The sequence below is a fragment of the Falco rusticolus genome, chromosome 9 (genome assembly GCF_015220075.1).
Source record: "Falco rusticolus isolate bFalRus1 chromosome 9, bFalRus1.pri, whole genome shotgun sequence".
NCBI lineage: Eukaryota > Metazoa > Chordata > Aves > Falconiformes > Falconidae > Falco > Falco rusticolus.
In genome coordinates, this window is record NC_051195.1 from 38,707,944 (window position 1) to 38,727,481 (window position 19,538).

The following is a 19,538-nucleotide window of genomic DNA, read 5'->3' on the forward strand; positions in this document are numbered from 1 at the left end:
GCTGGCAGTACCTTAGAAGTAAGATTTTTGAATACTGAGGGTAGCCAGAGATCAGTGGAGCATGGTTTTAGCTTTCTGGGGAAACAGTCTATAGTTAGGTTTTAATTCCTCATAGCCTTTTCTACTTGTTACTCTCCAGCTCCCTTGTTTTCTGTTTTAATTTTGAATTTGTTTTGAATGTTCATTTGTCTCTTGTGGATTGGTTACTTTAATCAGTAATTGTATTAATCTATAATGCTTTGATTGAAAATATCCCTTTAGTAATGCTGCTTTACCCTCCTGCTTTCCTCCCAGAGAATATTGCAGGATTCCTGTTGCTCCCACCTGTTAGATGAGCAGACTGGGGAGGATGGTGGTTGGTGCAAGCAGCTAATTACCGATGACTGAGAATAATTCAGAGATGTAAGGAGAGCTGGTTAATGTTGTATCTTGCCTTTTTATGGTGGGGTCAGGAAAGGAGGAGATAACTGTGGCTTTATTCCTGGTGTTGGGATCTGTCTTGCTCTGCTCCTGGCAGTCAGAAGGAGAATTCCCTGTCTCTGAGATGTGAGTAGAGTAAATGTGATGACCTTTCAGAGAATGTGTGTGTGCGCGCGTATAGATGTGATCCTGTACTCTCAGCACTTTCGTGTTATGTTCCTGAGAGCATGAGTTGCATCTCTCTCCAAAGTGGTGACCTGCTGTCCTACTGCTTCAATCCAAAGTTCACATCTTGAGTTAGCTGTCGTCCAGGCACCCGCAGCCCTGGGCTCTCTTGCCTTTCCTATAGCTGGAGTCTGCTCACAGCGGCACTGGGACGACTCCAGGTTAGTGTCCTGCTTCTGAGAAGGGTGCTAGCTAATATTTTCTCTTTGCTAGAAGGTGCAGGTGATTTGGCTGTTAAACACAAGACCCTTTTTCTCTGGGGCAGCAAAGGGAGCATCTCTCTTTGCAGTGTTACTGTTTGTGTGATTGGAGTCCCAAAAATTGAGCCGAGAGCTGTCTCAGGGAAAAGAGTAGGCATTGTGGGAATGAAGACACAGTTAATTTGAAAAAAACCCACAAAACCCCAAACTCAAACCCATGCAAACATATCTCTAAGTAAGAAAGGTGCCTGTGAAGGTGAGCCTGGGAGTGGGCATCGTTCTTTGTAGGCACACTGAGCCGAAGGCTGCGTGGCAGCGAAGGCAGGGAGCCAGCCTGCCTGCTGTGGCAGAGCTGCTGCGGTATCTCTGGGGGCTGTTGCCATGATGACAGTGGCAAACAGGGACTGAAAAATTTACCAGATGCGTGTGAGCCAAAGGATTAAACTTTCTCATAGGAGGGAAGGGAGGGGAGGAGGGCGGGTGATGATGTATTAACGAAGGACAGCATCCTAGTGAGAAATACCAGGCTTGCTCTCCTATAGCCACTGGGGTGGTGGGGTGGAATGCAGACTGGCATTCCTCCTCTAGTCTGAACTCTGAGCAGCACTGCTCTGACAGATTCCCTCTTTGAAGAGGGAGTGAATGCGCCCTGCTTTCGCGAGGTAAATTACCATGATTTGCATTGTTTTGGCAGATGAAATGTAAGAAGTGGAAAAGATGGTCTCTTCTTTTTTTTTCAGCCTTTTTTTCTCTTCCCTATACCCACAAATAACTCTAGCTCCCCGTCTTGTGCTTAGAGCTTTCCCTTACCAGAGCTGGTGCAAATAATCAAGTTCCAGTGTTGCCTGCAGGTTTCACGCTATCCAGCATGAAGCTAACCAGCCTGCAGTGGTGTTTCAGTAAAGCAAGGCTGTTTCATTGAAAAATGTCTGATGCAAACCCACGTCAGCACTGTTAGGGCTAGTACTGGTCTTGACCCTGCGTGCTGCTTTTGTCCCTGCTGGTTTCCCTTCCCAGAGCTCGAGCTGTCCCTGTGTATCAGAGCTGATAGCGTTGTGGGGAAGGCGCAGGTGGTGGGCAGGTAGAGCGTGGGAGAGGTTGGGCATGGTCAGCTTTCCCTCCACCAGAGTCTGAGAGAAGTCCTGCTAGTGCCCTGTGCTGCAGCCTCCGCCGTGGAGGTTGACCGTTGTGAGGACTGGTCCTAGGAGAATTAGTGATCTGCTGTTGGCTGGGGAGCCAAGGAGCTCAGGGGGTCTCTGCCCTCGGTGCCCCAAATCTCAGTGCCCCATAGCTCAAAAGGTGGTACCGCTTGATTGTTTGCAGTAATGCAAGTTATCATGGTAGGTACCTTTTTGCAGGCTGCTTCAGGAAAGACTTAGCTGGTTGTGCCTGGCAAACCTGTGAGCAGCAATACTCACGCTAGCATTAAATGTTTGTCTGCAGACTTGGTTAGATAGAATTGTGGTAATTAAACCCAGTTTCTTTCTATAAGGGCTTCTTCAACTTAAAATATTTATTTATGGAATGAGACATAAATATCTATGGAAATTAATGGTATAGGTTTTTCCCACTGGCCCAAATCCCAGAGGGTTTATTTAAGCCCCTGTGAATACAGGCCATAAGTGAAAACAAGGATGTTAAGGCTTCAAAGCCATGTCCTGAAAGCTTGTGGAAAGGATTCTTTCCTTTTCCTTCCCTCACTGCTCCGCTTCCAGGGACCTGAGTTAGCTGGTGTAGGCTGCAGCTTTTCTAGTAGAGTAACTCAGTATTTGGATGTGCTTTATCTTCTGCTGTTACTGTGTCATCTCAGCTAAGTCAGTTGGTGTAGACTGTGGTAAGTGATAGCCGTGAAGAGAGAGATGTCATTTCTTGACGTTGAAGACATCTCTCCTTTGAAGGAGGAGGAGGAGGTTTTCTCAGTCCCAGAGGAGCAGTGAGAAAAGGAAAAGCAGTGACACAGCCTAAAGTCTGAGGTGAAAAAAGGAGGGAGAAGAGCTAGAAACCATTTTTTTGTTTTTCCTTCCGCTGAGCCCTCTTCTTTTACAGGTGGGACTGAACATAAGGTAGCTCAAGAAGGTGAGTTTTATCCCAACTCCTCTCTAGAAGGAGATTATTTCCTGAACCTGTTGCTTTGTTCCAAATCTGCCGTACGTTCCAGAGGGGTCTACATTTGGTGGTCTTGCTTCTGAGCGAGAGGTCTCCTTGTCTGCAGCAGAACGTAGTCAGTGTGTAAAGTTCCCTGCAGCCCTGGAGATGTGCGTGCTGGTCCTGCTGCTGTGCTTGCTGCTGGAGACCTCATGCCATACACCTGACTTAAAATGTGACTTCAGAGGGGATAGTCCAGTGCTTTCTCTGGGACACATTTACTGGATGCACATTTCAAATAGCATGGGTGCCATGGAAGCTTTTGCAAGGAAAACAGCTTGTTAAACCTCTTCTTGTATTGGTCTCCAGTGCCTGTCAAACACACTTAGTATTTCTACTGTAGTGGAGCAGCTGCCATTCTGAAAAAGTCCATGTGTACCTAGGGTTTTTTCTTTTTTTTTTTTTCTTTTCTTTTCCTTTTCTGCCTGCCTACCCCCTTGTGTCAATGCATATATAACATTTCTTGGGTGATGGGCCAAGAAATCACCCTGGGTGGCCGGAGGAAAAAATAGATGTGGAAGAAGGAAGTTGTCTTTAGTGCCCGCTGTAACCCAGAGGGACCTGCTGGAAGGTTTTTCTTGGAGGCTAATAGAGAGTATAGCCTGCCGATGCCAAGAAGGAGTGATTTCTGTTGTTTGCCCAAAGAATTGGTATGCTCTTAAGTTTAATTTTGCCTGCCTCGGGGCCTCTCGATGTAAGCTTGGGGTATCAAATGTCCTCTGTTGAGATTGTGTTGGAGGATTGTGTCAGAGAGATTAGAAGAGCTGAAGTTGCGCAGCTTTATTTTATAACCGGTGCCAGTGCAGAGACAAAGCTCAGTCGTGACGGATGTGCTTCTTCAGTGTAAGTTAAAGTAGTGATTCATAATTCTTGCGTTACTTTAAATATTGCTGATTTTTGTACTGCAGGACTGAAAAGTGACTTCCAGCTCTGCCCAGGTTTGTTTGACTTGTATGTCATCTGGCCTAGAATCTGCCAGCTCTGCAGATTAGCAGTGTTGAGTCTACTGCTTGTTACGGAGTTGCCCAGATTAAAATTTTCAGTGTTGCCTGATCAGTGCAGAGCAGTGATCCACAGCCTTCTCTGCCTGTCTGAATTGCTCTTGCACTTAATAAGGGATGATGTAGAGAAGTAAAGTGTTGGTCAGCTCGTCCTTTGTGTGCAAGCACTCCTACAGCAGCAGACTGGGAGTCGAGCTCTCGTAACATGTTTGTTTGTCTTCTCCAGACAGCAGAGTTCAGCATCAGAGATGTGAAAAAAGAGGAACAAGGTAGCTTGCTTTTTTTGATAACCATTATCAAATATTGCTGACAAGTCCAGGTGACTCTGGCTGCTGCCAGCAGTTTATGTTGCTGCAGAGCTGGTTGCCCAGCTTTAAGGAAGCGCATTATGCCTCGTTAACTTTTTGTGGCTGCATACACTTGGTTTCTCCAGTAGTCCTGAAGCTAAGTTTAAAAAGCGTTCCCTCCCACCGCCTCACAAATGGGCAAGAAGTTTCTTGGCTTTCCTAGGCTTTTCAGCCTGCTCATCTCTCTGATGAAATATAAAATGTTAACTGCTGAATTATTTTCTTACTTGAAAAACACAGCTAAAACTCCTTCCCCACCTTGGAAACAACGCGGGTCTCACAGATGCAGTTATCTTATCTGAAGGGGTTGGGGGGTCTAGCTTGGGAACAAGAAAACATGCAGCTCGACTGAGCCAGAGGAATTTATATTCTTCCTTCTGCATCTCTGAATTCCTGGATCCTGCATTGCAGTGACTTGGCACTGCTGAGACCTTCCTCCCTGCCACACTGTTACCTTGTCTGCTAACCAGCTGTAGTCCGATATTTATTTAGCTGTTCATCCAAATCCACGGGCACCTGATATGATCAGCTGATGGGGAGAGAAGAAAGGAGCTCGTGTCCAGAAATGAGCTCACTTGATGGGATTTCTCTTTGTTAAGCTGGGCACTTCAGGACCCTCTCTGCATAGCGGAATCAAGACAGGGTCACTGGAGTTCTTGCACAGGTTGCAGTCGCTGTTTGTGTGGCGTAGAGGTTGCTGGTATGGCTGCATCGCCTTCATAGCAGCTCTGTGCCCTACTGTCTCGCTTACTGCATGTCCACTTTAAGAGGGTTCATCTGCAATGCAGCTGTTAGCAGGGAAGTTCTGTAAATCAAGAGGGAGTGAGCACAAGCGAGCCTGGTGTCTGCAGTTGTAGCTGGGTCCTCCCCACAGCACAGGGAAACTTGTTCAGAAAGACTTTTTGCAGGAGGAGGAGGTGAAAGGGATGGCAGCACAGCACTGATGTTAGGAGCCCCTTCCTTTCCGTGCTTGTGTCTGCACCAGCTGCTCAGGAGCTGGAAAAGCTGTAGAAAAGCACAATGGGCAGCAGCCTTGGAACTGGAAAATCCTGTCACACTTTTCCCCTTCACACTCTTCCACAGAACCTAACCAGGTGTTTGCTAGGGCTGATACTGTCAGGATGTCTTTATTGCACCCTCCCTTCTCACACAGGATGTCCTGTTACAATTCGGAGCTTGTGAGCTTCTGCACATGACTCAGAAGTGCACAGAGGCCTCTTGAGTCGCAAGTTTATCACTGTGCCCTCCTCCATTGCATGGGCTGTCAGAGCGACTGCTTGCTGGTGCAAAGGGGTGATGCCAGTGACCGGTGGAGATGCTTGATGGATGCTGTGGTGCCAGGGAGGAAGCCTGCAGGTGGAGTCGGCTGGAGTGTCACAGCTGTGCAGGCTGGGGACTGCTGCTGAGTGCCTTGGTACAAGGAGGAGGAGAGGGGCCGCATGCTGTGGTACCCTCCTGCAAGTGGGGCAGACGCTGTCTGAGGGGGAGCTCTGCAAGGGTTGCAGCCCCTGAAGCACATGTCAGGGAGGCTGGCTGGGGAGCACGTGGCTGAGGGATGGCTGGCTTGCTGTTCTGCTCTCCCCCAGCCCCTCTGCTTCTCCAGTGTGCAGAAGCCCTTTGAAAGGCTGCCTGGGTATCAGCCGTGTCCAGGGGCACTTGCAGGACTGCTTGCTGGTTCCCCAGCCACAAGCTTCAGAAGATATTCTGGTGAAGAAAGTTCTCCTTCTCCGGTTAAGTAGCTGGGAAGCGTGATGCCTTCCCACAGAGATCGCAGGGATATGTGGAGCTCCGTGAGCCAGAGCTGGAGAGGGCTCCAGGACCTTCCTTAAAGGTGACTGCAGCTGGGGAGAGTGCATGCTCCTTTTCGCTCTGGCGCTTAGTAGGCAAGGCTCCTTCCTTCACTGCATTTAAAAGTATTCTCAGCAGACTTGGTTCTGAGTTTCTACTTTGGTGTCTTTATTTCCACTTGGTCAAGCATCTCCTATTGACAGTCATTGGTGATGCAGGAGAGGTTGGTGTATGATTCACCACCTGCTTTGCCTCCTGTTTCCTCTTTGCCTCCTGTTTGCCTGGACATTCGTTGTCCCTTGTAATAATCAAATTGCGCTAACCATGTATAAGCATGTTCCCTCCCCTTTTGCTGGGGGACTGGCTGACTTGTAAGAAGTTATTTTTAGGGTTTGCTTCCTGGGATATTCTACCCGTGGCCAGTTATGGTGATGAAAATGGCACTGAGATGCAGAAAGGACTGTCAACTCATTGCTAGCATGCCTGATTTTTCTGTTGTAAGGGTGTTCATGGGGGACACGTCTCCCTTCCCACTACATCACCTGTGATTAGGGAGACAGCCACAGTGACTGTGCAGCGTGGCTCCCCATGAAAATCACACTGAGCTTCCAGGGAGATAGATTATGTTGCAACTGAAGAGGCCCGGGGTGGGGGGGAGGGGATCAAAAAAGAAAAGAAAATGAAGAAATCCTTTCTTTGGTTGCACTGGAGTTTGCTTCTACCCTTTTTTGTATGTAGCGATGTCAGTGCTGCAGAACTGCCTGTGGGTGCACGGGGCTGTCCCTAACAGGCAATTTGCTCCTTGTACTGGATGTATTAAGTTGCACTGGGCTGCTGCCAAATGCCTGGTCTAGACTAGAGGAGAAGGTGTGTGCTTATTCTTTTTGAACACCTCTCCTGCCCCAGATCTGCAGCTTGCAACACCTGAAAAAGTTGATCTTTATGGCAGCTGTAGCTAGCAGAGCATGAATGTAACGGGCAAGTCACAGAGCCCCGCTGAATGAGGCCGTGGGTTGATGGTACACAGTGTGCGGGTGCTGGTGTTGGCTTAGGGAGCACTTGCCCCTTTCTCTGGAGGTGTCTGTTCCCTTCCCTGTACCACAGCAGGTCTCTTTCCTTTTCTGTCTCATCCCTTGGATCAGGAAGCCAAGCTCGGAAGAACCCTTCAGTAACGAATTATTGAAGTAGTGGGAATGGGAAGGCACTTGGTTTCCAGATGGGCTTCTTGGAGCAGCCATGGAAGTGGTTGCTTGGGTGTAGCTCCGGGAACCAGGATCTCCTGCAGCTGAGACTGAGAAAAGTGCACGTGGAGCGCTGTGTTAGTGCACCAGACTGGTGGTGTGGAGGTAGCTCTTGCGTGCCTGTGTCGCGCTCCTGGAAGAGGGCATGGGGAGCAGAGCCCCCTGACTGGCTTTGGATTGAGATAGTGGGGAGTATTGCCTTGGATTTCAGGGCTGATGCTGTTGGGACCAGGAAGCCAGGCGGCTGCGGCGCAGGGGTGGTGGCGGCAGGCTCGAGAGGGTTGGGAGCTGTGCCCATGCAATGCAGAGCTTTGCCAGCTGCCTGATGGGGAGCCTGGTTACAGAAAAATTGGGAGACACTCCTCCTGACTATGTAGCATTTTCAGTTATCTGTGTATGTTTTTAAGTAATCCTTACATTTAAAGTTGCTTTAGTGAGTGGTAGCTTTTCCTCTTAAAATGTCTTCTTGCTGTCTGGCTTCTATACGATACCTAGAAGTACCTGAGCGCTTTGCAGGCACAGGATCAATTTTTTGGACTCTTCAGGAGCTGGAGGCAGCCATGCTGTCTCTTTCTCCCACGCCTCGTGTTCCTAATTGCTACATGGACTTACTGGTATGTGGTGCGTTTTGCCCTTTTGTATAGAAGTGTTTTGGCGACTCTGCTGTAGGTGTTACACGTGCATTTTAAGTCTTCTCTCACTGAAATTTCTTGGTAGCCTGCTCTGTATTTACAGCTTGCTCTGCTTAATTTAAAGTTAACCTAGTATCACTAGGGGAACTTGGTCTTAAAATAGATGGTTTGGCCTTTTTTTTTTTTTAATTATTCTAATCCTCTGAGACTTGGTATTTTTTCTTGTCAGAAGAGCGTGCTTTGACAGAGGTATTATCTCTTTTGGAGAGGAGTCATTCAGCACTTGGGTGCGGAACCATTCATCTGTGCCCTCAAGAAGATTTTCCATTTAGTTTACTTCTCTCACTCTTGTCCCTCAAATACCAAATCAAGGCAGCATTTCCAGCATCCTTCCCTCTCTCAGCTGGTTGGAACAGCTAAAAAATAAGCAATGAATATAGGCTTGCTGTTGCATGGACACAGCCCCCCCCCCCCCCCCAGCGTGTGTTGTGCAGTGAAAAATGGTGTTCTGCTGAACGCCAGTATTAGGAGCATGCAGAAATGCTGTGGGTTTTTTTCCCTCCCAAGCTTCCATCATTTCAGTGTAAACATAGATTTCCTCGGTATATTCAAAAGAAATCCAACTGTTTGATGACCAGTGGCTGCACTACCATATAGCATTTTATTCAAAGGCCACGTTGTATAGATGTGTTGTTGGAAAACTGGGAGCTGAATGCAGTAGGTCTGTAGGCTTGGACAGCCTGGACAGTGACGGCAGTCGGGGTTGTATGAGAAGGAGCCTGCATCGCCCCTCCTGCACTGCACAGCCTTAGGGGTTCTGTTCATATGTTGGTAAATGTGGAGTCAATGCCAGGAATGTCTTCCGGGTAGGTTTTTTTCCCAAGATTTTGTTAGGCATTTGCCCTGTGCTGTGGAAAGGGATGGGTGTTTAGTCTTGTTCTCGAGGCATTTGATTGCCCCCAACCTCATATCCTCCCAAAGTTTGTTTTCCCCTACCTGAAAGAAGGTCCTTCCGCTGCACTGTGCTCCTCTGCACCACCATAAGAGTGTCCCTGCAGATTTTTTTTAGCCATGCACCTTCGGTCTTGCTTTGTTGTTCCCCACATCACCTATGCAAAGGATCAGTAGCTTTCATTAGGCATCCTTTATCCTCCCAGTAATGCTACTGGGCAGGGAAGTATTAGCCCTGTTCTACACTGGGAAGTACTGAGAGAGATGCAAATTTTCAAGTGCTTTCTAGAACACTTGGCAATAAGCCATCACGAGTTAGGAAAAGAGCCCAAGTCATATTCTTTGCTATAACAGTGATAAGAAGAGTGTAGGTAGGAAAAAGATTGTGGGCATTTGGCAGGAAAATAATGTGGGCTAAAACATGTAGTATTAAGAGGAGTTGTAGTCTAGTTTGCTGGTTATAGGAATAAAATTTTGGTGTGTTCCTTGTACAATTTTCCCTCTGATTTTCTTATTGTTTATGGATTACAGCTCTGAAACATGTTATGTTGGGCATGCCTTTGGACTCTGCCTTTCTGTTATTTTTCCCACTGATAAGAGATGGTTTGAAAACTAGATGTAATTACTGTTGATACAGAAGGCTCTTGTACAGATGAGGTGAAACAGCACATGTTTATTTTTTTTGCGTGTGTTTGTGAAAACTAATCAGAAAAAGTAAAGGAGATCACTTAGATAAAAAATCGTTTCTTTGTATCAGTCCTAAGTACAGGGACAGTAGCATCTGCAATGGGTTGCTTTTTGAAGCGGATGGAAGTAAGCTGGCATAAATGAAAACTTAAACCTCTAGGATCAGCAATGGTACCCAAGAGTGAAAATAAGAGCAGTCTTATGAGAAGAATTTAGGTAAGTTCTAAAATTGGCTGCATTTCAGGATCTGAGTAAGTAATTGAGTCAATTGTGAAAATTTAGATTATGGGATGCTGTCAGGAAACCATTCCTGCTCCCCACTCGCTGTGTCTCTTTGGCTAACTAATCAGTCTGTTTGTGCAAAGGTTTCCTACCTCCTGGAGAATTTGTAAACACTCACATTAGTGTATGGTTAAGGCATTTGAAGTCTTTCCAAAGGAAGCAGCTGTAGACACACAAGGTGTACTGCTGTAAGCCCTCTTGATCATACGATAATGTCAAACTAATATGAAGTCTTCAAGAGTAGAACATCCTTTGCCACCCAGGGAGGAATAAAATCTTGGATGTGTTTAAGATTACTGTTAGCTCGTCAGAAGGAATAATGAGAAGTTATGGGGCAGAGATGAAGACCTGTCATTAACTGAAAGCTGGTTCAGGGGAGGGAATAAATAATGGGAGGGAGTGACCAGAAAGCTATTCTACACTTAATAGCATGCGTGCTGGGGATACTGCTCTCAAGTAGTGTGATTCAGGTTTTTGTTTAGAAGGCAGTTAGAAACTGCTGTGGAGGTGTTGGAAGGAGCAGCCATATAAGGGGAGGGGGAGTGGAGGGAAAATGAAACTACTAGGGAGAGGTGGAATGTGATTAAGGTTAATCAAAGTGTGCTGTGAAAACTAGTTAGATGTTCTTGTGTGCCCTTTCTGTAATAAGAGACAAATGTGGTTATGCAACGAATTGAAAATTTATCTTTTCAATAATTCATTTCAGACTTGCTGCCTTGAGACAAATATCATAGATTGGAAAAAAGGATGAGAAACTTGTGTGTAATTAAAGTTGGCATATTTAGAGATGAATTCTTTTTAGAAAGTAAAGGGCTTACAGACTGACTTCTTCAGGTTGTTTGTGTTTGGCACTGGGAGATTAATCCCTTCTCCCCTTTGTACAGGATGACTGGAACAGCCCTGAAACATAGATCCATGTCTTTTTTTGGTTTTTTAGACAGTTGTTTTCTCTATAACTTCAGAGAAGAATACAACTTCCCTTTGGAGATACACCCTTTCCTACACTGAAGCAGGAGAGTGGAAGATAGGGGAAGGGGTGGAGGTTTGACTCCAGCGTTGGGAGTGATGCATCCTATAGCTTGATTTATTATTTATTTTTTTTTAGGAAGAAAACCCCCAACAAACCACTAAGAAAGGACATCCAGCCACTCTCTTTTTGGGTCTGTCTTTTCTGCCATCTGGCTGTCCTAATGTTCTAGCGTGTTACAAGTTTAATTGTTGCTATTCTACCTGAATTAGCAGGTTTCAGCCACTGTTGGTTATGGAATGTGAGAAAAAATGAATTAGCCGTCTGGCAATGAGTGTATATTAAATTTAGGAGCTGACAGTACTGCCCATCATGGCTTGACTTTCTTGGCTTTTGGAAATTGCGTTTGTCTTTGGACTTGAGCTTTGTTTTCTTAACCTTTAGCATGTCAGAATAAGGTGTGATGGTGTTGAAGACTTGTGCTGGTACATGGACCTATGCTAGCACTACTGCATGTAACTTTCTTGGCCTTCAGGTTGCAGAGAATTTTTCTGCTAGTTGGTTGTAGTGGAGTAGGGCAGGGGAGAAGATAGCAAAAGGAAAGCCTCAAGAACCAGCAATGTAGCATCTGATGATGCTGGTTTTAGAAGTTCTGTGTGGTGCAGGTCTACACAAAAGACACTTAGGAAGCATATCCCTTCCACCCCCAGTTTTTACCTCCTATAAGGAGGAATGTTAATACTGTGAAGGAGGATGTGACGCACAGTCCTCCCAGCCTTTGTCTTGTGAACTGCCTGGGATGTGGCATGTGGTTGGAAGTAACTTTTTACACTGAAGCTATAAATGTTGTTCTGCTTTTCTCTGTGGCTGATACACTGGTCACCTCCAAACAAACAGGGTGTCTGTTCCTGACAAGGCGCTCAGGTTGATTTAAGCAATATTTGAATTGAAGGCATGAAGAAGTATGATGTCAAGCCTTCTCCATGGAAAATGGTATTATAAGTTACTAGCCAGTTCAGTGCACAAGTTGTAGGGATGTCAGCTGTGTTGCTAGGTGAAAGCCCTGGTGATCCTGCAGGTTTTGTGGAGCGCAGAAACACTGCAACAAATTGGGTAGGTATTTCTCTGACTCCTAGAGTGGGTTTAACTGTTGCCTGGGCTGACTCTTCTAGAAAGAAGCATGCCAGCTTCCCCTGTGCTCAGCAGCTCTGTAGCTTCATACAAGCAAAATTCTTGTACAGCCTTCTCTTTTAAGCTTCTAAGAACACACAGTTCCAGACTTTGAGCTGAAGTGAGAGTTCATTATCCAGAGTCTGGCTGTTTGAGGGGGGAAAATTAAAAATACATGTATTTGTTCCTTTAAGTTGCTTATGTGCCTGAAATTTAAGGATGTGGTCATGCGTATTTATAAATATATGATGTGATCACTAACCCCAAAAAGCTCTGAAATTTTTTCTTAAGTAAAGAAGAGGAGGTGAGTTGTTTTTTTGGGCTTTTTTTGGTGATGTTGCCCGCCCGCCCCCCCCCCCCCCCCCCCCCCCCCCCCAAGTTGCTGTGTTTTAAAATGAAATGTTGTTCATTTTTAAGTCATGAGGTACACCTTAATTGCAAACTGGAGATCTTTAAAGCCATTCTTCTCTTAACTGTCAATTCATTTGGAGTAACTGTGAACCCAAATGAAGGGCAAATAGTACTTGGTTTTGAATTATTGGTGTTTATGGAAAGGCAAACTGTTTCCTTCCCTCCTGCCCTTGCCACAATAAGGGCATTGCTTTTGTGCAATGTAAACTGCATTTAGTAATGGTCTTGTGCTTAAGAGCTTCTAGTTAATGAGACCTATTAACAATAATGAAAAATGGCGTCCTTAAAGTGCAGACCTAGTCAGAAAAATGATTCTCCAAGAATGACTGGATGGCTGTGTACTCTTTCTTGGCTTATTTAATTTAGGGGGTGGGGGAGGAGCACAGTCTTGGCTGCAAAACTAATTATTCTCCTACAAATGTGCCCATGATCTGCATTTCCCACTGGGAATTTGCAGGGCTGGGGCTTCTTGTGCTAAAGAGCTTCCCAGACCGAACGTAGCTGAGACTGGCGTAGGCTTGACTTTGCTTTCCCAAGCCTCAGCGGGAGTAGTAGTAGTGAAACCCAGCTTTTTGTCTGCTGAAATGAACACATCTGAGTCAGCAACACAGAGCACTTGCATGGAGTAGAGAAGTGATGTTTTTACATAATTATTCATCTGGTTATGTTTATGTTTTAGTGTGTTGCCACCTCCGCGTCATGTGCTGTTTTAGTTGGGAAGAATATGCATTGCTTTTCACTATGTGAACAATTCTGCTTAGGGAGAGAGGAGGATTGGCAATGACTACATTGGATTTGAAATACCAAAAAAACCCCACATTCCTGCTTAGGAGCTGGCACGAGAAGACTGCATGGATGATGTCTGTTCATATGAATAAATAGTAAGGCATTACAGGGAAAGTCTAGAGAAGTGAAAGCTCCCGTTATCTCTACCTAGTGTCCTCCCACTCGATACTGTACCCACACGTCCATTCTGATAATTTCCTTTTGAGATAGGACGGCCTGTCATGCCACTCTGCAGACTTGGAAGAGCTTCCCCTAATACAGGACCAGCTCTTCCATCTTCATTGAAAAGGATTTTCCGGGTATTCTCTTATTTTTCTGTGTGTACTAAGTTCGTAAGAATTACAGCTTTCTGTGGTCATAGGTTCTGTATACTGGGAGAACTTCCATGCTGTGGGACAAAGCGGGCAGGTCTTAGGACAGAGGGGAGATTTTCACATAAAGGGGATGTTTCTTCTTCCATTCTTGAGGGCATCATTGATTGCTGGAGACAGACTTGATTTCTTGGTTCTGTACCCTGGCTGCCAAATAAAACTAATGGTACCAGACCATTTAGGATTTTAATTGGACTTCATCTTCTAATAAAGCAACCTCCTATTAACTGGTGTCTGTGGCAGGATCATGTTCTTGAAGCTTAGTGGTCCTTAGGTGGCTAGCTAGTGGCTAGCTCAGTGGTGATTCCTCTGTCCCTAGTTCTGGTGCTAAGCTGAAGGATGTCGTGTCTGTTCTCAAACGAGCCGTTTATGTGCTATAACAAAAGCATTTCTGACCACCGTGCCCTAGCCTCTAGCAGTTGCATCTTCTGTGTGGAGCTGGAGGGGCTTTGGGGGGGCTCATGCAATTTTCAGTATGCATTATGTAGCTACATGTCAGCCCTTCGTGGAAGAGGGAGGTTGGGGTGTTTGCCACCGAGCACTCCAGCCCTACTGTAGGGACTGTTGAGCCATTTGTGGGAGAGACTCAACTGCTTGGAAAAAAAAGCCAGACTTCTGAAGCTTTTTACCTACAGAAGTTGGAAACTGGTGGGTGCCTAGGGCATGCAGGAGCGCTGGCTGGCGGCTCGGGTTAAAACGGAGCTGAGAAAGATGCTGCGTGGCGAGCTGCTGCATCCCCGGTGGAGCTTGGAGCTGTAGCGCAGGCAGCATGCCGGCGTGCGCAGGAGCAAGTGGGGGGCTGGTGGGGGGCTGGTGGGGCTGCCCAGGGCGCTGCTCTGTAGGTGGGAGGAGAAATGTGCTCTCGGTGCAAAACGTTTTGTGCCCTGATGGCCAGAAACACTGAACGGTGCCAGGTTTGCATGCATACGGCTTGGCCAGGTTTTTCTTTTCCAGGTCTTGCTCTCCTGCTGTACGTTGCCACAGGGCCAAGATTTGTGAGTTTGACCCAGAATTGCAAGGATATTTGCAAGCCTGTGCTCTGTTTTCTTAGAATGTAGTGTTTGAAAAGATTGGGATTTCTTTACTGAAAAAGCCAAACTGAGAAGGTTCCTCTATGCTTTTAATATGTTCTCATATGGGGTTAACAAAGGGAAGGGAAAAAGCAATTGCAAAGCTGAACACCACAGTGTGAGCTTGTGCTAAAACTTGGACTTTATAATTGCCACTGGCTGTCCTTAGCTTGTCTGTTTTAGAGGTGGAAGCGCTGAGCACCAGGGGTTCTGCTGGGCATGAATTATCTTGGCATACCCAGTATTACTGAAAATCAAATTTTTGGGTGTTCCTTGGAATAAGACATTTAATCTTTTGTTCTGTAATCACATCTATGATGTGGTGTCACTACCAATCTGCATGGACAATGTTATTTCTGCTATTTTGTTAAACTTCCAGGTATTTTGTAACACTTTTTTTTTTTTTTTTTTTTTGGAACAGAAGTGAAGTATTAGCTTTTTTTCTTTGTTTGCTTGTTTGATTTTGGTTTTGGTTTTAAATGTGTTATGCCTACTGGGTCTATATAAATGTTTTTCCTCTATCTCTTCATCAGCTTGGTCATTCAGTGCTGCAGCCCAGAGTTTTATTACTTGTGCTACTGGGTTAACTGGTGGCTGGCAGAGAAGGAAAGCTTTCACATCTCTGAGTCCTTCACTAAAAGATAATGTCCTTTGCAGCAGCTGCCACTTCATCTCCTCCTCTCTTCCCATGGCTTTTGAAAAGTGTACAGAAGAGCATGGGGAAGACAAGGCACAGTTTGTCATAATCTGCCATCTCTTTCAAGATGTCTGGAATGTCTTTTGCCTGGAGTGGGTCAGTATAAATGGCAGGGTGCCACTTCAAGATGCATTTCAAGTTTGGATATCAGCGCTTAGTTTGTAAGTAGCTGGTGTTGAAGAGGAGGTGCCGTTCATAGGGCAAAGTGCCCTTTATTAGAAGTGCCTATAGCGAATGAGTATCTCTGAGGCAATATTGCCCCTTTCCTTAAAAAGAGGGTAAAAGATGGTGAGCTATCTGTTGTCTGATCTTTCCTTACTCAGCTTGTATGATGATAAGCAAGTCATTGCATTCAGGTGTGTGTTCAGTTTTGGTATTAAATTCAGACAGAAAACCCAATACCCCCTCTTCTCTAGCTGAAGTCTCATCAAAGGAAACGTGGTTGTTGGGCAGGCAGCATCTATGGAAAAGCAGAGAGTCATGTTGAGCCTCAGTCTTTCAAAATGAAGACTATTTTAAATCTCAGATTTTGTTTCTGCAAAATTATGTGTTCTCCTTTTATTGTTAGTGCTATTAGGCTAAATTAAATGCTGTTTAAAGCACCTGAAAATCCAGTGCTGTAAGGTGTTGTAGGAAACGCTGGGTGTTCTTTTTGCAGCCAGTACAAACAATCTGGATCTGTGTTTTATTTTAATTGCTTTTCTTGATGCATAGTCATGACCTGTCTATATGTTAACTCATATTTTCTGTGTGATAAATGGAGACTTTAACAATTTAGGTCCTGAGTGGCAGGAACTTTCCTATAACATACACGTGAAATATTTGCTAATAAGCTGTCACGTTCTGGGTTGCTCCAGTCTCTTCAGAGGCGTACAATTAGAGATGGTCTCCTGATGCCCTTGGAGCTTTACTAAGCAGAATCTTATGAACTAAACCAGGAGCAAATATTTTATCTTGGTAAAAAGATTGCATATGCTGAAGGATCTCAAAGTACATCCCAAGCTAACTAACGGGACCACTGTATTACAGTCATGGGCTGGGGAATCACAGAACAAGACTGCATCTCACATTGGAACTGAACCTGATTGATCCTATTGACTAACTCAGACATGGTGAAGACAGTCAACATGTTGGCAATATGATGCTTCAGTGTGAAATCGGAAGAAATAATAAAGCTGCCTTTTGGTGGCGGTTACAGCTCTTGTAAAAGTGTGAGGAACAAAAGGAAGCAGACAGGTTTGACTTGCACTGGTGAACACAGGAAAATGCAAAACAAATACCTGTGGTCTGTATTGTATTTCTTCCCAAATATGACCCATTATTTCTCTTGTCCAAATTATGTTACTGGGAGCATCTAATCACCATAGAGCTACAAACTGATTTTGGCCAGCAGTTAAGACTCAAGGATGCCTCTTGCTATCATGAAGGCAACCAAAAGTCCATGAGGAGGACAGCCTTTTGTCAGAATAGCTGCCTTGGACAGGGCAGAATATGTTTAAACTTGGCAGGAGACAGAGAATACTGGAAAAGCACCTTGGAGCTGCAGACGTTTGGTTTTCTGAGTCACGCTGCTCTCTTCCTCCTTGGGCTTCCAAGAGCGAGCTGTCCCAGGTCCTTCTACGTGGGAAACCTGCTTGCTTGATAAACAAAACAAACTCCTCAAAATCCCCTCTTTTCCTGGTAATCTGGGTGTTTTCCCTCTCTGGACTGAATGCTTATCTTGTCTTCCCTGTGCTGCAGATCTGAGAGGCCAAGGCGGGTTTATCTTGGCGCGCAGCAGCGCAGGCTGGCGCTGCCGGGCTCTTCCTTCTGAAGCTCCTTCCTCCCATACCTGCCATGGCAATGTGCAGCTGCTTCCCCCAAACATGTCTTCAATTTTTTGTTGTTCCTCTGATGCCACTTTGTGATTTTTCTCTTAGAGTGTGGAGTTCTGTGTAGGCTGTAATAAAAACAGTTTCTCCTGTAAGCAATCAGTGATGTGCTTTTCTAGAAATGGTGGCTAAGTTATTTTCCCTTTAAAGCTTCCATTTCTTTTAGTCACTGAGTGAAGAGTCCTATCGTTCTAATACTTGAATAATTCTCAATGTGTGGTCTCCATTCTGTCCTTGTAGGACAAACTGGGAGCTTTCGCAGACTCGTTTTAACTTCAGAGCATGTAAATTCTTCGGTGCTCTGGCCTGCCAGTTCCTGACCAGCCGGAGCTAGGGAGATAATTGCTCTGTACGCTCGCAGACGCAGGAGGAGGTGCTGCTCCTTGGGTTCTCCAGTATATTGAATGGATGGGAGCTAAGTGTACATTTGGGAGTCGGTACACTCCAGTTTTGATGTCCCTGTTGGAGAGCAGTAGACAATCTGACAGGTTTCGAGTGCTCTCTGTTCTCGGTGGTGTGGTCCTTGGTTCTGACGGTAAGGAGCCAACTGCATAATTGCTCCTTGGGAAATCAGTGTGTTTCACTAGCTGCTGAACAACCCATCTCTAAAGTGGTGCTGTCTCAATAGCAATGTCATGTTTGCCTTGCTGTATCCCGGATTTCATGTGATATCCTGGAATTACATGACTGGGCTTTTGGTTTCTCTTGTAAGTGCAGGTTCTAGGGATCCACAAATCCTGGCTGTGCTGCTGACTCCTGGTGTTTTTCAAGTAAATTCCTTTATTCTCACTCTACTTTTTTGATCTGCAAAACTGAGGATTTTTCTTCAGTATGTGATGAGAGGATAGTAAAGATTGATCTTAATTCTGTACTTTCAAAAATGATGACCTCTTACATGAGTGCCAGGAGTTATGAAGGGAGAATATTGAGGGAGCTCTGAAGAATGGTTTTCTCTTACAATGGATCAGAAATTAGGAGTAGGCTAAGTCAGTCGGAATGCTAGAATATCATGTGGTCTGACATAAACCACTTGTGGGCACTAATTTTTGGAGTATCATAGCAAAGGACAGTGGAATTGTACCCCATAGCTTCACGAACATTCACAGCCAGCGTGAGCCGTGTGCTGCTGCTGCTGCAAGAGGCAGCCTTTCTTCTGACGGTTTGTTCCCTCCTTGCACCAGCACAAATTCTTTATATAGTTACATGGTGAACCAGGTTAATGATGGATCAGTTCAGCTATCCAGTTCAGTGCGCTGCTGCACGAATGCTTGTGCCAGCATCAGAAGCAAAGAGGATGCAGGGTCACTAGGAAACAGGCAGGGAAAGGATGGGACTGCAGCGACTGCCAGCGTTACAGCAAAGGGACCTCCTGTACCTGCTGTTGGACAAATCTGCACTGCAAACAGTGCCAGAAGAGTGATCTTCCCCCCCTTTCCCCCCCTTTCCCCCCTTTCCCCCCCTTTCCCCCCTTTCCCCCCCTTTCCCCCCCTTTCCCCCCCTTTCCCCCCTTTCCCCCCCTTCCCCCTTTCCCCCCTTTCCCCCCCTTTCCCCCCCTTTCCCCCCCTTTCCCCCCCTTTCCCCCCCTTTCCCCCCCTTTCCCCCCCTTTCCCCCCCTTTCCCCCCCTTTCCCCCCCTTTCCCCCCCTTTCCCCCCCTTTCCCCCCCTTTCCCCCCCTTCCCCCCCGTTCCCCCCCTTTCCCCCCCTTTCCCCCCCTTTCCCCCCCTTTCCCCCCCTTTCCCCCCCTTTCCCCCCCTTTCCCCCCCTTTCCCCCCCTTTCCCCCCCTTTCCCCCCTTTCCCCCCCTTTCCCCCCCTTTCCCCCCCTTCCCCCCCCTTTTTTTTTTCCCCCCTCCTGGAGATACTCTAAAAAATTTGGCTTTACCTTAGCTGTGGCCTTTCAGGGAACACGAGGGGAGTCGGTGCTATAGTGGGACCTTTAGCTCATACAGCTGTACCACTGGTATCCTCCGTTCCAGTAGCTTAGCTGAGGAATTGGAGATGCCACTGCACCTCTATACAGCTGAAGTACTAAAATACCATCTGAAGGGTCTATGGGATTTTTGGAGGAAGTGGGAGGTTCTACAGGCTAAATGGTGTCTTGCTGTGGTGCTAGCTTTGTTGGTGTGTGCTTGTCCTCGCTGAGCGAACTCTTCTCATGCAACACGCAGGAATTGCTATGCCTGTGAAATGTGTTTACTGGTAGATGTGATCTGGACCGAAACAAAGACCAGCAGTGGTTGGCATCGCCTCTTGTGGGGAATTTTAATGTTCTGAAAGT

At 46.1% G+C, this 19,538-nt stretch overlaps 1 protein-coding gene across 16 annotated transcripts in view; it reads left to right on the forward strand.

Annotated features, from left to right (window-relative positions):
* The window catches only part of CAMK2G (calcium/calmodulin dependent protein kinase II gamma), a 121,655-nt gene that overhangs the window by 9,473 nt on the left and 92,644 nt on the right, over positions 1-19,538 (forward strand). Inside the window, exon 1 of one of the 16 annotated variants that reach the window (XM_037401366.1) lies at positions 17,656-17,797. The exons of the other annotated variants lie outside the window; for them this stretch is intronic. Coding sequence (XP_037257263.1) covers positions 17,671-17,797 — 127 coding nt within the window. The 5' untranslated portion in view covers positions 17,656-17,670. Of the gene's footprint in view, positions 1-17,655; positions 17,798-19,538 lie in introns of those variants that run through there. 16 annotated transcript variants of the gene reach the window in all.